We start from the raw sequence: 17,060 nt of genomic DNA on the forward strand, positions 1-17,060 counted from the left end.
TTTTATAATTGCAAGTGAATTATAAACTCCTTGAGAGCAGGGCCTGTCTCTCCATTGTGCCTGTTACACCCAATCAATTTGATAAAGTTCTGATAGGAGCATTTCCTTTTCACCATCACATCTATGTCTCGTTCTTTGAAATATGGTGAAGGGGAAAGGCACATCTATTGTCTGTTCCATTTGGATTGGGTAAATCCACAATAAAAAAAGTTACTGAGTGTAAGGGATTTTTTTTTTTTTGGACAAGTCTTATGTCACTGGGACATGTCTTACCTACCTTACAAAGGAATGTACTTTGCAAGAAGAGTTTCATTTGAAATTCAGCTGGAATTTGGGTATTTTCAGTGGGAAAAATGGAAAAACCTTCATCCTTCTAGGGTAGTGTTTAGAAGCTTCACTATGTTAATTTTTCTTCTGTAAGTACGTGTGCTTCATGATTAATGTACCCAGGAACATAAGAGATTGAGAGGATAAATTAAGATAGCAGCTGGAGGAAAATTTACTTGCCTTAGAGGATAGTTCCCACTTTGGAGAAGGCCAGTGTAAAGCCTCCTGTACCCACTGTGGGGTTAGTAATCGAGTCACCAATACATCAGAGAGAATCAGGGTTCAGGTGTAGGCTCCCCCATACTCCCTGCACTCTGGGCTCTGTGGCTCATTCACTTTTGGTGGGGGGGGGGGTGTGTTAAATGCTGTGGCGTTACTGCTCACAGCAACCTCAGACTCTTGGGCTCAAGTAATTTTCTCCAGTAGCTGGGACAACAGGCACCTGCTACAATGCCTGACTATTTTTAGATGGGGTCTTGCTCTTCCTCAGGCTGGTCTCCATCTTGTGAGCTCAAGTTCTCTGCCTGCCTCAGCCTCCCAGGTGGCTCACCCACTTTGAAAGAGCTTCCAGTTGAGCTGTGCCTTCAGCTGAGGATGACAACAAGTTACAAGTCCTCTAGGTCTCAGAGATGTGTTTTCAGAGGTGCAGCCTCCCAGGTGGGCTCAGGCTGCCTACAGATAAAGGACTTCCTCATGGCCACAGCTCCCAGCAAACTTTCCTTGGTCCCTAAGGCTACCTGTTTCTTCTCAGCTTATCACTTCGGGGGTGGGGAGCAGGGAGCACAACGCAAAAAAGGCTGCTTTGGGCAGCCCGCTGAGTGAAGTCCCCAGTTCTGCTGGACCCAAGCACTAAGCTAGATGTTATCGCAGAAATGTAGATATAGCCTGTTAGTAGTTGTGGGGACAAAACACACGCAAATAAGTGTTAGTAAAGAAAAAGGCAAAGTGGCAAATGAATGAAGTAGACTATAAAAGTTAAAAGTGTCAAGAGAAGGTTAATCTCAGAGGAGATTAATGCCGCCCGTGGTGTTTTAAAGAACTAGTGAAATTTAACACCGCCCTAGAAATCTGTGTGTGTGATGATTATTATTAAAATAACAATTATTTTAATAATAAAATTATTATTAAATAATTAAATAAAATAATTTTATTTTATTATTTTTTGAGACAGTCTCACTTTGTTCCTTTCTGTAGAGTTCTATGGTGTCATAGCTCACAGCAACCTCAAACTTTCAAGCTCAAGCGATTCTCTTGCCTCAGCCTCCAGAGTAGCTGGGACTACAGGTGCTCACCACAACACCTGGCTATTTTTAGAGATGGGGTCTTGCTCTTGCTCAGGTTGGTCTGAGTAATGGAGTTCTAGGCCAAGGATGGGTCCTGACAGTAAATTGTCATCTGCACCATAGTGCTGGGTGCGGTGGCTCACACCTGCAACCCTAGCACTCTGAGAGGCTGAGGTGGGTGGATTGCCAGAGCTCAGGAGTTTAAGGCCAGCCTGAGCAAGAACAAGACTCTCTAAAAATAGCTGGGTGTTGTGGCAGGCACCTGGAGTCCCAGCTAATTGCTTGAGCCCAAGAGTTTGAAGTTGCTGTGAGTTATGATGCCATGGTACTCTACTGAGGGTGACAAAGTGAGATGCTGTCTCAAGAAAAAGAAAGAAAATTAACAGATGTCATACTAAGGTTTAATGTTTTTGAGCTATTAAAATATAGTATTTAAGAAATTATTTATAATATTGGGCTAGCAGGGTTGAAGGGGACTAATTAGAAATGCTTAAAAGAACAAATTGATTTCAGACACTGCATAAACATAATGGTATTTGAAATATTAATTTACCAAGTATTCTTATTTATTTCATAAAAATAAGTCTCCAAAGGCCTCTGTTTTTCAGCCATAGCCTAGTTCTCAAGAAATACTTGGCAGGGATAGGTGAGTTTTTTCCTCTTTTATCATTTGGGAATTTTTCAGTAATCAGGCTTGGTTTTCTCCCAATTTGTCCAAAAGAGTAAGATTTTTCCATATTTGGAATTGGTGAGGGACTAGCCTAAGTAGAATACAGTAAATGTTTGCTCAATAAATGAATGGATCTATAAATCTTGATTAACTGGAGTCCCACTCACTTAGCACTGAGGCAGGCAATTTGTGAACTGAATCTGGCTTCCTTTGCTGGATAGGCAGGAGTGATGTGTTGAAGGAAACATTGGCAGTACTTCACCTCACCCAGGGGGCAAAGAAAGTGAAGTCCCAGGCTCAGCGCCTGTGGCTCAAGCGGCTAAGGCGCCAGCCACATACACCTAAGGTAGCGGGTTCAAATCCCCAGCCCGGGCCCGCCAAACAACAATGATGGCTGCAACCAAAAAATGGCCAGGCGTTGTGGCGGGCGCCTGTAGTCCCAGCTACTTGGGAGGCTGAGGCAGGAGACTCGCTTGAGCCCAGGAGTTGGAGGTTGCTGTGAGCGTGATGCCATGGTACTCTACCCAGGGGGATAGCTTGAGGCTCCGTCTCAAAAAAAAAAAAAAAAAAGAAGAAAAGAAAGTGAAGTCCCAGATCACACAGGTTCACAATTCTGTGGCATCTGGAGAAGTGATGGCATTTTAAGTCCACTTTCATATCTTGGACAGACTGCAGTTTATCATTTCATTGATTAACATTGATTATGTATCACAATACTTAACCTGGGAACAAAGAGGAAGAAATTCACCTGTAATCCAGATACACTAATACGACTGCCAGTCCTTTCCCTAAAAAGAAATACGTACTTTTATAGTTACCATCACAGTGTATGTCTGGTTTTGTGTTTTATTTTCATAGCATTATCAAACCTATAAATAGGCTCGGCGCCTGTGGCTCAAGCGGCTAGGGCACCAGCCACATACACCTAAGGTGGTGTGTTCGAATCCAGCCCGGCCCGCCAAACAAAAATGATGGCTGCAACCAAAAAATAACCGGGCGTTGTGGTGGGCGCCTGTGGTCCTAGCTACTTGGGAGGCTGAGGCAGTAGACTCGCTTGAGCCCAGGAGTTGGAGATTGCTGTGAGCTGTGATGCCACAGCACTCTGCCCAGGGGGACAGCTTGAGGCTCTGTCTCAGAAAAAAAAAAAACCTATAAATAATTAGTGAGAGCTACCTATTTTGCTGCATATAACGCACTGCCAGGTCTGATGTACTATCCAGTTTTAGCCTAAACATTTAGGAAAAAGTCTTCCATTTGAATTTTTTAATTCAAGTTTTCATTTATTTTTATATAGGTACTTTTTTGTCATAAAGGAATTTTAATATTTTTAACATATTATGGTTTAAGAAATTTTATGTAACAGATAATTACAAAATACAGCAACAGATACAAGGCATAAGGAATGCCATGTACTAGTAACAAATAATATTATTCATGTATGATACACTGTCGGGGTCCTGCCCCGAGAGCAGGATCCACTAAGACCTGTGGAAACTGGTGGCAACCCACTGAAGAAACATAGAGTTAGAAGCCATGATAAAGAAAGAGACATGAGACTCAGAGTAGAATTAAAGTGGGAGCTCAGAGGTCTGTTGCCTATTTGTGGGCTTCTGGCACTGGCCCAGAGTGTTTACTCCACTCTGCTTTTATTGACATCTATTTGCCCAGAGGGTAAGATGAGGGAGGGAAAAAAGATGCCGGCAGTTGCTGAGTGAGCATATCAGCTCCTATTGTTATTATTAACCTTAAGGGTAGCCTTCAGAAATCTGAAATCTGAGCCTTGTATTGGGAGAGATTCTTGCTTGAAATCACACACACAGATTTCTAGGAAGGTATTAAACTCCACTAGTTCTCTAAAACACCACCGGTGTGTTAATCTCCTCTGAGGAATCAGTGGGAGGGAGGCATTTTCCTCCCATCACCACCACAAAGGATCTTCCTCTGGGAAAAGGGATATAAGCTCTTCTGCCCATATCTCAGGGCTCTAGCTACTCCCTTGGCCTCTGCCCCAGGCAAATGCAAATCTCCACAATGTGTATCTGCTTTGCCTGTTTAATGGGCAGGAAACGCCCTGCCATAATCTCTTCTATGGCCATTTTTCCTCAGAGTGCTCACAGACTCATCAGGGTATTTGTAAGCTGTATTCCCAACAGGCTAGAATTTCAGAAAAGGCAAGAAGCTTGCTAGCAATGGCTAGCTTAAATGTAAACTGACTTTTCTTTGTTCTGACTCAGCTTACTTTTTAATTTTCCTCTTTTTCTGGGGGTGCTTTCCCTTGCCAAAAATAGGATATATTGTCCCCATTCTCCCAGAAATACACATCCTTATTTCCTCGGGGCAAAAAGTGCCTATACACAGCAAAATACAGGAGGGCACTCATTATTTTCATCGCTTAGCCTTTCAGCATTAGTTAGCATCAAGTAAAGAGCTTTATTCTGTTTGGTCAGCAGGTGGCACTCAAGAACAAGCTGCTCTTTCCTAGGTGGTGATGGTACACACCAGAGAAAACCCTTTCCCCCTTAATAGGAGAACATAATACAGATTATAACCTGAAGAACTATATGAAAACATTAGAGATTCTCCTAGACCTTATAAACGAAAAGATTTTTTTATTAAATCATAGCTGTGTACATTAATGCAATCACAGGGTACAGTGTGATATTTTCATATACATTTCATCTCATCAAACTGGTTAACGTAGCCTTCATGTCATTTTCTTGACAAAAAATGGGTATGTTATTGAGTTAAGACATTCATACTCTGCTTTTAGAAAGATTCGCTTGTACCCATAAACGTTTCATAAATATGTATGCATGTTGGAATTTAATTTTGTAGACTCATTTATTCCAATAATATTTATTGAACAATCGTGCTAGTTACCAGGCATGCAAAGATTAATAAACTGCCTGACCTCAAGGGGTTCTAGGTATAAATAACTAGAATCCGATGTTTAAATGTAATGATGGAATGTGGGGGGGGGGTGAGCATCTCTTGTCCTATGGAGGAGGAAAGTTCAAAGAAGGCTTTATAGAGGAGCTGCAAATAAAATGTAAGCTGTGTTGTGGATAGGGAAAAAGCAGGATTAGGTCTGAGGAGCAAGGGGACTGATCCACTGAGCTTTCTGGCTCAGAGAAACAGAGCTAGGTTTGGTTTGGAACATGTCAAGTGTCAGTCAGATGCCTTAGGAACATGCAGGTGGAGACGTCTAGAGGACAGTTGAATATTTGTGTCTGGAGCTCGAAAGGTCTGTGCAGCTAACAGTCTCACCATGCATTATTAGTTTTGCAGATGAAAGAAATTGAGGCCAGGAAAGATAGTTTTTAAACTGAGCTAGTTTGCCTCAGCTGATCCACATTACTTGTTGGAGTTGAGCTGGATTCCCAGTCTCTAGGACCCTGGTAGAAACAGTTGGCCTGGGATAATTATTCTGTTCCCTCACTTAATTTTTCCAGTGAGTGTTTTTGTTGTAACCTCTTAAAACTCAGTAGCCAGCTTTGCATCTTAGCCAGAGGCTGAATCTTCTGTCCTCCCTCCTGCACAGAGCTGAGCTTCTCAACTCAACTTATTTTGTTAAGAAGTAAGTAACTGCTAATCCTGATTGGGCCTTTCTCAGTCAACTAGGGATGTAGGGCTTCTCTCATCCTCTCTGATCTACTTGGACAGAGCCTTGCACCCAACATCTTTGACCTTGGGCAAATGTCTTAAGTGCTCTGGTCCTCAGTTTCCCCTCTGTACAGTGGAACAGATGTTCTCTCTTTCCAGCATTCAAAGAGCTAATGGATATATTTTAAAACAGTGTTCTAGAGATCTTAGATATTGTTTTTAAACAAGGAGGACATGAGTTGCAAAATGTAACACATCTGGAAAAAGCATGTTTTGTTCGCTTTGGTACCAGAAAGAAAACAATTGGCTATAGTAAATCCATTCTGAGAGGTTTCCTGAGTGTTGGTTTGTTGTTCTGGTGGGAAGCAGGAAAAAATGATGACAATGAGTGGAAAAAAGCCAGAGAGTGAGGTAACTAAGGTGAAGTGAATTTTTATGTCTGGTGAGGTAGAGCAGGTGTGAGGTCAGGTAGCCAGTTATAGTGATAATCCTGACAGAACAAAGTTAAGAGGAACTTAGGAAGATGGATTAGAAGTTCTGACCAAGGCTGAGGCAGTTCAAAAGACAACAGGATGGAAGCAGCTGTCAGAGGCACTTTATTAAAGGAAAAACTTTTTTATTTTTGAGACAGAGTCTCACTCTGTCACCCTGGGTGGAATGCTATGGCATCATAGCTCACAGCAACCTCAAAACTCTTGGGCTTGAGCAATCCTTTTGTAGTGGGAACTATAGTGCACACTACAATGCCCATCTAATTTTTCTGTTTTTAGTAGAGATGGGGTTTTGCTCTTGCTCAAGCTGATCTCAAACTACTGAGCTCAAGCAATCTACCTGCCTCAGCCTCCCAGAGTGCTAGCATGAGCCACTACACCCAGAAAAAAGAAAAACTTTAGATAAATTTAATTTGGCAGGGTTTATTTAAGCAAAAGACAATTCATGCATTGGGCAGCTCTCAAAAGCAGGAGAGGTTCAGAGAACTCAACTCGATAACCAGAGCAGGCAGCATTCATAGACAGTAAAAGGAAGTCACTATGGAAACAGCTTGATTGGTTACACTCAAAGTTTGCCCTATTTGAGTATGATGTGATGAGGTATTTGTCTCACATAGGCATGAATCGATCAGTGTTTGATCAGCCTGTGATTGGTGGAGACTCAGCTACTTATTACAAGAATACACTCTTTTTTTTTTTTTTTTTGAGACAGAGCCTCAAGCTGTCCCCCTGGGTAGAGTGCCGTGGCATTACAGCTCACAGCAACCTCCAACTCCTGGGCTCAAGCGAGTCTCTTGCCTCTGCCTCCCAAGTAGCTGGGACCACAGGCGCCCGCCACAACGCCCGGCTATTTTTTGGTTGCAGCTGTCATTGTTGTTTGGTGGGTCCGGGCTGGGGATTCGAACCCACCACCTTAGGTGTACATGGCTGGTGCCTTAGCCGAAGAATACACTCTTAAATTAGATTGTAGTTTGCTTACATACTAAGTGAGGTCACGGTTCACTAGGTACAAGAACTCAAAGTATGGAGGTAGCCTCAGGCCAAATTTAGTTTAACACTCTCTAGTGTTAAGGGAGGTATGGTAACCCCAAACCAACGTGAGCCAGGTTTCAGAGACTATCTCTTCACAAAACAGACCTCAGTGACTACAACCATTGGTCAGCAAGAATAAAGGGCATCTATACTTTGATCTTTTTTTTCTGTTGGGGTTAAATTGAAGGTCAAAACCAGAACATGCAACCAAAAGGAAAATGGTGGAACAGAAAATTCAGAAAAGGGGCAGGTTTGTTTTTAATTAGGAAATTCAAAGTTAAAGCCAATTTAGATGAGTTTACATTTATTTAAATTGGCATAGAGTGCTGCAGCCTTGCAGGCTACCTTCAGGTATGTTTCCATTCAGGAAAAGGGAAAAAACATTTGATCCCTTCACCTAGGCCAGAGCGAATGAGGAGGGACCTAGGGAGCCCTTAGCCAAGGGTGGGCACAGGGTAAGGCTCGGCAAATAGCAGCTCCTGTGAGGAGCACTACCCATGCCAGAAACAATGGTATTGCTTTGGGGTCTTCACTACTTTGAGGAGGAGACATCACAATGTTCACCAGACTCCCCACCTCTTCTCCATTTCTGACTCCCAGATTCTGGTGCCACTTGTCCTAGGAGTGTATTTATGATAGGTGACATTCAGCGATGGTGACATAGATGGATCCAGAGCATCCTTCAGCTCCTCTGGATCCTGTGTTGTGCAAGCCTCTTCCTCCTCAGTTATAGCAAAATGTGGTATCTCGAACACCGACTGAGAACACAATTCTATGTGGTGTCCAATGGTGTGGTTCAAGTTCCCACCTTGTCATTCTGCTAACACGCCCACTTTGACAAGTTACCAAATTTTTCAGTACCTCGTTTCCTCATCTGAAAAACAACAAAAGTAGGACTGAGGGGATTTAAGAGAAAAAGATGAGCAGGCAGCTAGCACAGAGCCGCCCCCCCCCAGGATGCCTCACCGGGCATCACAGAGAGTTTCACTGTTGTTGTCATCATTCGAGACTGCTAGCCCTAGAGGTCACACACAGAAGGAAAGGCTGGCTTTATGGAATGTAAAACTACTCCATCACTGATGGCTGGATACGAGGAGAGACCGGATAGATGTGTGATAAAGCAAAGGCAGCTGTGTCCCTTGTAGAATCTAGGTGGGAGGCCTGTGGATATTTAAACTCTTATAGTTTAAGCTGTGCTTTTTATTAGAAAATAGTCAAAGTAAAATATTTTGATGAAGGAATTTCATCTAACTGTGGGTTTTCAGAGCTGAAAAATTCATATTGATTCCAATAAACTGAGTTTGGCAGCATTAAAAGAAGCTGCCAGAAGCCTGTGTACTTTGTGGGAAAGGAGCCATTCATTTAGAAGAGTTGTGTGTGCATGTGTGTACATGTGTGCCAGTGATAGGTGTTACTGGGTGAGGGCATAGAAAAGTGGGCTTAGGGGAAGGGCAGGGCTCAGTGAGTAAATGCTCTTAATTTTTTTTGGTGCCACACCTCATTCCAAAAAGAACTTGTGGTAACTTGCAAAAATACCTAGGTTTCAAAGGATAAAAATAAGTGAAGGATAGAAATAAGCCATAGTTTATGCTCATAACACATGTCATAAGCTTCTGAACACAGACTTTGAAAGGAGTGTAAAATTTAGCTGTGATAGTAAGAGCACATGGAATCCCAGGTTCTAGTTTTACTTGGTTACTGGTTTTCTTGGAGACCCAAGACAGCTGGGTTTCCCCCTTTCATTGCTCATGTTAATATTCCATCAGCCAAAAGCACTTGTGAAGAATAACCCAGAAAAATAATTGGCGTAGTGGACTTGAAGCACTGGCTGGCTCCATGTTAGAGGCTATCCCCATGTCTTTGCCTACACCCTCTTGCCTGCAGCCACTGGGTCCCCCTCCCTCCTGATCTGCCCTGACCTCCTCCAACCTTCCCCTTCCCAGTGCCAGTGTTTCACAGAATTATTCTTTTAAAGCAGAAACGCAGTCATCTCAATCAGAGTCCTTTGCTGTTTTGACAAGATTCCTGGGCATTCAGGGCCCCATGGGCTGGTCCTGTCTATAGAAATCTGTTTCTAACTAAGAATGCTCCTCAGAAAGGACTGTGCTTGATTAGGAAGCCAGGAAGTGTATTTCTTGTCTTCAACAGGTAATATACTTATCGGAAAAATGTTGAAAATACTAATTCCTGTTCTTATCTCCCCCCTCCTTCTCTCTCTCTTTTAAAATTACCGTGTTCATAGTATATATTCTTCCAACTTCCATGCAGTGAAGAGGGAATCAGATGGGGCACCTGGGGATCTCGCTAGCTTGGAGAATGAGAGACAGATTTATAAAAGTGTCTTGGAAGGTGGTGACATCCCTCTTCAGGGCCTCAGTGGGCTCAAGCGGCCGTCCAGCTCAGCTTCTACTAAAGGTAATTAGCTGGGTGAAGCCTGCAGGCCTCTGTCTCCCGTCCACCCCCATTTACTGAGCGTCAGCAGCGGGTGAACCTTCAGCAACGGGGATACGTTCTGCCTTGTCCAGATCCATGTCCAGGCCTTGGAGCCCTCTTAGGTCCCTCCCCTATTTCTCACCGGCCATTTTTCTTTCTGGTATTAGTAGTTTCCCTTCCTTCGAACCTCCAACCTTGCTCTCCATGAAGCATCTCTCTCTTTCTTTTGTTCTAATTCCCTTTTCTTAGAAATTAGCTGAGCTTTAGCCATTCCTAATTCCAGCAGGGTGGCCTTTTTTTTGTTGTTGTTGTTGCATCTTTGCACTTGCTTTGCAGCACAGATTATTTTGCTTCCGGACATCAACTGGAAATTTTTAAAAAGCCCTTATGACAACAAATGAGCATGTTACCTCTCCTTTATTTTTTAAGCAGCTTTCAGCTTTAACCTAATGGGTCTGTTTATTTTATTCTGCATGCTTACCAGTGGATCGTAAAGGTGGGAATGCTCACATGATTACTTCATCTTCAGTTCATAGCCGAACACGTAACACTAGCAGTGCGTTAGGCCCTGTGTGTAAGCACAAGAAGCCCTTGTCAGCTGCGAAAGCCTGCATTTCGGAAATCCTTCCTTCCAAATTCAAACCCAGGTTCTCTGCTCCCAGCGCCCTTTTGCAGGAACAAAAGAGTGTCCTATTGCCCTCAGAGAAGGCCCAGAGCTGTGAGAACCTTTGTGTTTCGGTTTCTTTGAATGATTCTAAAAGAGGCCTCCCCCTGCAAGTGGGGGGGAGCATCGAGAACCTGCTCTTGCGCTCCCGGCGGGATTATGACAGCAAGTCCAGCAGCACCATGAGCCTCCAGGAGTACAGCAGCAGCGCCAGGAGGCCCTGTCCTCTCTCGAGAAAGGCTGGGATGCAGTTCACCATGTTCTACCGGGACATGCACCAGATCAACCGAGCCGGTCTCTTCCTGGGATCCATTTCCTCCTCCAGTGTGCGGGATCTTGCCTCCCACTTTGAAAGGAGCAGCCTGGCATTGGTGAGGGGTGAGCTGGGCTCCAGCCAGGAAGGCTCAGAACACATCCCCAAGCACACAGTTTCCTCCCGCATCACAGCCTTTGAGCAGCTGATTCAGCGGTCACGGTCCATGCCGTCCCTGGACCTGTCGGGCAGGCTGAGCAAGTCCCCTACACCTGTGTTGCCCCGGGGCGGCCTGACCTCAGCCCGCTCTGCTGAGTCCCTCCTTGAGTCAACCAAGCTCCATCCCAAGGAGATGGATAGAATGAACTCCGGTGGGGTGTGTGCCTCTCCAACGTGCAGCGATATGGCCGAACACACCTTGGGCTTCAGGGGCCTCGTGCCTTCTGAGCCACTCTCCACCTGCTCTGACGAGCTGGACCGCTGTTCAAATGCCTCCAATGACAGCAGAGAGGGCAGCAGTGGCAGCGTTCACGGAGACTTCCCCAAACATCGTCTCAACAAGTGCAAGGGTACCTGCCCAGCCTCGTATACCCGCTTCACCACCATCCGGAAGCATGAGCAACAGCAGACCCCCAGACAGCCTGACTGGCGCCTGGATTCCAGAGGGGACAAGAGCACCCTCCTCAGGAACATATACCTAATGAGCCCCCTCCCTTTTCGGTTGAAAAAGCCCCTCCAGCACCATCCCAGACAGCCTTCCCCTGGTGACTCCTCCAGCCTCCCAGTGGGCCAGAAGCCAGACCTCCCCAGCCAGCCCCACCAGGACCAGCCCCCCTCTGTGGGGAAGCCCTTGGTTCCCACACGCCTGTCTTCCCACCTCACCATGGCCAGGCTTAGCTGCAACTCAGAGCCTCCTCGGGAGAGACCTGCAGTCCCAGAGGACTGCCCAAGGGCCGTTAATAATGGGAACTCTGTGCCATATTCAGACCACAGCCTGGACAGGAACAACAACCCTCAGAGTGAACTGGCACCACCCTGTGGAGGTGGCATTTTGTGTCTTTGACCAGTCTCATCCCCCGTCTTTTCACCTTGCTTGCTTTGTCCCCTTGGTGTGCCCCTGGTGTTCACTTTCCGGTCTGCCCTTTGTTTTCTGTTTGTTTTGCTTGGCAACTGATCATGGCTCATAGTGGCTGCACTTCTTTAAAAACAAACCCCACCACCACCACCATGTCATTTAGACTAACCACCAAACTGTGTTTCGAAAGAAAAATTGGCCGTTTACCTCAACTGAGAGACTTATTCATTTGAACTCTTGAGCCCCTTGGGGTTTGCACCAATTCCCCGCTCACCCCATGGTTTTTTGAGAGGCAGCCTCTCTCATGGCCCTGTGTGTCTGAGTGTGCGGTTTGTCTCTGTGAGATCCTGCACGCCTCTCTGTAGGGACACCTCTCTTTCTGCTCACCTTTTGCCTTCTGATTAGTTTTCTTTGTATTTAACTGGTTCGCAAGTAAATCTGAAAAGTGGGGGTGGAATTTGAGATTTTTCCCTTTAGAATTTGATTATTGATCGTTAGTTAACAATGATCATAAAAACTTGCTATTTATAATAGATGAAAGGTGAAATTTCCCCAACATGATTTCCCGCTAAATATTTGCCTGTTTTAACTATACTCTGTTGTTTTGAAGATTCAGAATCACCAAGACATTTTATACCAGCCGATTACTTGGAATCTACAGAAGAATTTATTCGAAGACGCCATGATGATAAAGAGGTAAATCCTATCTTTTAAATCTCTTAGCTCTTGTTCAGAAGATGGTCTGAGGGAAGGAAACATTCTAGAAATCTGTCAAAAAGGTGACCCGGTTTAGTAATTAGAAGCAATGATTGGAACTTTCACAAATGGCGTTTTTATATGACGGGCTCGATCACTCCCCTTTTAGTCCACTTTTCAAAAAAAGTAGGGCTGATTTCCCCACACACCCTAGGTTATGAATACCAAGTCCAGCCAGCACTGCTGCATGGGAAGTATAGAGAGAGTTTGTCCACTACTGTGTTCAGTGCCCTGTTGGCTGGAAACTGGAGTTTGCTCCTTCAGCCCCTCTTTGCCTCCCCACATTCTCTAAGGAAGTCTGCCCACATGCTGCTTCAGTACAATACTACCCACCCCTCTGTTGGTACAAAGCACAGTTCAGATTGGGAAGGGTGCAGTAGAAGAACAGAGGAACAGGAAAAACAGTAATGTCCATGGTACATTTTATAAAAGAACTTGAAGGAGTTGCCCATAACTCTGTGGCCTTTAGCTGAGAAGAAGGTAGATACTCCAGTAAACATTGGTAAAGAATATTCAGCCAAGAGCTTCTGCACATGGGTATTTTCTTGCAGTGGCTGAGATGTCTTGCAGTGATCTAACTAGCATGGCCAGTTCTTCATATCAGCCAAATGGGCTAAATCACAAGTTTCTGCTGTGATAAAGTGTTGTTATTATGCACACTTCTGGGCTTCATATTCCCAAGAAAACAGGTCCTAGAGATGAAACAGTGTTCCAATGCCCGTTTTCCTATAATGAATTAAGAGATGGAAAAATCACCTTGGGTGGGGGCAGCAGGAGAAGGGTGTTCTTGTCCACATAAGCTGTCTCATTTCCTGAAGTCCTTCCTTTCCTTCTAAAGTCCTTTTTCTTTGTTTTTCTGACTTGAGTAGTTCTAAGATTTGAGAGAAGCTTTCTTTAAAATTTAGGCTAAGGCTGACTTTGGCAGTAGCTGGATGAAAATAATCATTGCTGCCAGATTGTAAGACAAAAGGCAAAAAAGAAACAACTATACTTTTCCCCATCTCTAAACACAAACAGTATTCAATAGGATACTTGCACCTGTCCATGGAAAGAAACAAGAGGAAGTATTGAATATGAAGACATTATTTGTAATCACTCACTAATGATGAGTGTCCATCAGACCTCAGAACACATTCATTTCTGTAGCTCTGTGTTAAGTATTTGCTGTCACAAAAATACAAAATTCCCAAATATGTAGGCCTGGGCTGCTGTGATGAAGGAAGATGAAATTCCTTTTTAGTAATATAAACCCTAGTCCCCAACATAGAAGGTTTTGTGAGAAAATTCTTATCTACCACATGGGGGACATGTTTTACTTACTTAGTTTAGCAATTGATAGATTAGAAGTTGCATATAGAAGGTGAGCAGTTTGTATTCTGAATAATACTGGCTCATAGATTATTGAAAGTTGCATGTCTTTATCTCTGGTTATTGGCTTATGTGGTTAAACTGCAGACCTGCTGGATTTACTGAGGTCAGATTCAAGTACTGGGTTGGGAGCTTTGCCCCATCTCAATACACTAGGGATTTGACAAGGACTTTGACAACTTTAAGGCTCAATCCATTCCCATTGTTACAGAAATAGCCCACACTGCCCAGCTCATGGGGGTATCCTTCTCATATGCAAATGCTTTATTATTACCATTGATGATAATAGCATTTTAGAAAATGGGAATGTGCCAATCCTGGAAGGGACATTAGTGGTCATCTACCAACCCCCTTGTTTTATCCAGGAAAAAATCATAGAAACGTAGTGGCTTACAAAGAGCCACTTAGTAAGTTGCCCTATTCCAATAGTAGAGCAGGAAACCAGGGGTCCAGATTTCTGGGCCAGTGCTCTTTCCATGGCACTGTGCTTTGCAAAAGATTTCTCGTGTCTTTTCTCATTTAATCCTTATGACAGCTTACCTGAGCACTAGAAATCCCTCAGCTACTTGATGAAAGTAGACCTGGAGAAAAATCAGGCCTACCATCCTTTAAGGATAGATGTCACATGAGACATTTAATTGCATACTAGACGAAGACTAATCTTTTATTAAGCATGCTAAGAATTATTAGTTCTGCATGCTAAGAATTACATGGTTGCCTGTAATCCCAGCGATTCAAGAGGCTGGGGCAGGAGGATGGCTTGAGCTCAAGAGTTGTAGGCTCTAGTGAGCCATGATCATGCCACTGCTCTCCAGCCTGGGCAACAGAGGGAGTCTATCTCTTAAAAAAAAGAAAAAGAATTATCTGCTCTAATTAATGCTTTTCTATAAGGGCAGTTAATCCTAGGAATATAAAATTCGTATATAGGGTGTCCATAGGTTTGTTCATCAATAGACAACTATTTTAAATTGGACACGAACTTCATAGATACCCTGTATATTTTTAAAAAACACATTAAAATGCTATTCCATAAGGTCATTTCCAAAGGCAATGAAGGTATTTGGTAAGAAGCAATACTGATTATTTTTAATGATTCTAAAAAATAGAAATCGATGACTGTTTTCTTAATACAGGAGAGAATGTTTCTTTTAACCCCAGATACCATTAGTCTTAGTTTATTTTCTATGCTTTATATATATCATTCCTTTAAACTCAGCTCATTTCACCTAATGAAGAAATAGCTTAGTAAGAAAGTAACTGATGGCTGGGCATAGGGGTTCATGCCTATAATCCTAGCACTCTGGAAGGCCGAGGCGGGTGGATTGTCTGAGCTCAGGGATTCGAGACCAGCCTGAGCAAGAGAGAGACCCCATCTCTAAAAATATCTGGGCATTGTGGCAGGTGCTTGTAGTCCCAGTTATTCAGGACGCTAAGGCAAGAGGATGGCTTGAGCCCAAGAGTTTGAGGTTGCTGTGAGCTGTGACACTACAGCACTCTGTGGAGGGTGTCAAGTAAGACTGTCTCAAAAAAAAAAAAAAGAAAGTAATTTATAACTCTCTCTCTGTTAGCCACATACATAGCCTTTAGTGCATATACTAAGCCACCTGAAAAATCATACTCAGGGAGAGAGTTGGCTGGCCTAGGAGAAGGGGTGCCATATTTTCTGAAGTGGGCAGCTGCATTCTGTGGACAGCATATTAGAGTAAAAAACATAGGAAACACAAAAATGTCCTAGTCACCATTGGCCCCATATAGCAAAGCCCATAATAGCAGGTTAATAAGCTTGATATGGGTAGGAAGAATTATTTAGCCCTGGTCCTGCCATGGAACTACACTGTGGGAGCAAATCACTGCCCAAATGAGGTAGAGATCGCACTTCTGGCCTCCTGCTGCCAGCCCAGCATGCTTGGGCATCCCCTGATGTGCCCCATGCTCACCTGGCCTTTGCTGCCAGGGCACAGGAGGCTTTCGGCTAACCCTGGGGATAGTCTGCCGGCTGGTATGATCTTTGGAATCCTCCCTCCCCGCGTCCCAGCTTTCCCAGGTTTCCCCCGTGCAGTGCTGTCTCCTTCCTATGATGCTCGGAGGGTGGTTACAGCAGGAGCATAGTAGCTGTGACTCTGAAACCCCTCCCAAGTCTCCTCCCCATTCACCCATCTTCTTCCTTAGTTGCTTTGTTGTCAATTTTCCAATACCCTGGACCAGATGATTCACTGCCCATTTTATGCAATTTTATGGCAGAAACTTTTAGCGGACCAGAGACGACTTAAGCGCGAGCAAGAAGAGGCCGATATTGCAGCTCGACGCCACACGGGCGTCATCCCGACGCACCATCAGTTTATCACTAATGAGCGCTTTGGGGACCTTCTCAATATAGACGATACCGCAAAAAGGAAATCTGGGTCAGAGGTCTGTTTTGGTCACCTCGATCTGCTGCTTGACCCAAAGCAATATCTGCATTGCCCTCTGTAGGCTGATCTCGTTCTCCAAGCATCTGTCATCCTGGCTTCCTTTAGGCTTGCTTTGGCTCTTTTGTGGCTAGTGAATGGACATGACCCCCATTGTGTCCTGTCCTCTGTATGTTTAAGCATGCCTGGCTGGGGACCGGGTTCTGCTGGCGCACGCCCCTATGCATGCTAGAACATCGGCTGCCATCATGAGTCCAGTCCTCTGCATCCTGCATTTTATCATGATACTGTATTGCCTGTGCATCCTGCTTAGAGACCTGTATGTAGGCATTGGTAGCTATGGTGTGGACAATTATAAGATTCTTTGAAGAGATGGTTAATGAAATTTATTTTACAAAAAGTTATCTAGTGATACTTTATGCCATTTACCAAAAGGCATTTAGTGACATTAATATTTACATATCAGGGCATAACACTACCACTCGTGTATAGATGGATTGTGTAATGTGTTTGGTGGTGCTAAAGCACCTCACTGAAGAATTGTGAAACCCAGAGATACTTGCAGTTAGGATAAACCCACAAAGGGTGGCTTGGAGCCTATAGCTCAACTGGCTAAGGCGCCAGCCACGTACACCTAAGGTGGCAGGTTCGAATCCCCAGCCTGGACCCGCCAAACAACAATGATGGCTGCAACCAA

At 44.2% G+C, this 17,060-nt stretch overlaps 1 protein-coding gene across 6 annotated transcripts in view; it reads left to right on the forward strand.

Annotated features, from left to right (window-relative positions):
- The window catches only part of SORBS1 (sorbin and SH3 domain containing 1), a 242,430-nt gene that overhangs the window by 192,642 nt on the left and 32,728 nt on the right, over nucleotides 1-17,060 (forward strand). For 4 of the 6 annotated variants that reach the window (XM_023511596.1, XM_023511597.1, XM_003787314.3 and 1 more), the window contains 3 exons: nucleotides 9,649-9,821; nucleotides 12,442-12,527; nucleotides 16,197-16,364. In XM_023511596.1, coding sequence (XP_023367364.1) covers nucleotides 9,649-9,821; nucleotides 12,442-12,527; nucleotides 16,197-16,364 — 427 coding nt within the window. The remainder of the gene's footprint in view (nucleotides 1-9,648; nucleotides 9,822-12,441; nucleotides 12,528-16,196; nucleotides 16,365-17,060) is intronic. The other 2 variants (XM_023511595.1, XM_023511598.1) reach the window with 1 other exon arrangement.

Source organism: Otolemur garnettii, unplaced genomic scaffold (assembly GCF_000181295.1).
Source record: "Otolemur garnettii isolate 467f Iridium unplaced genomic scaffold, OtoGar3 scaffold00021, whole genome shotgun sequence".
Taxonomy (NCBI): Eukaryota; Metazoa; Chordata; class Mammalia; order Primates; family Galagidae; genus Otolemur; species Otolemur garnettii.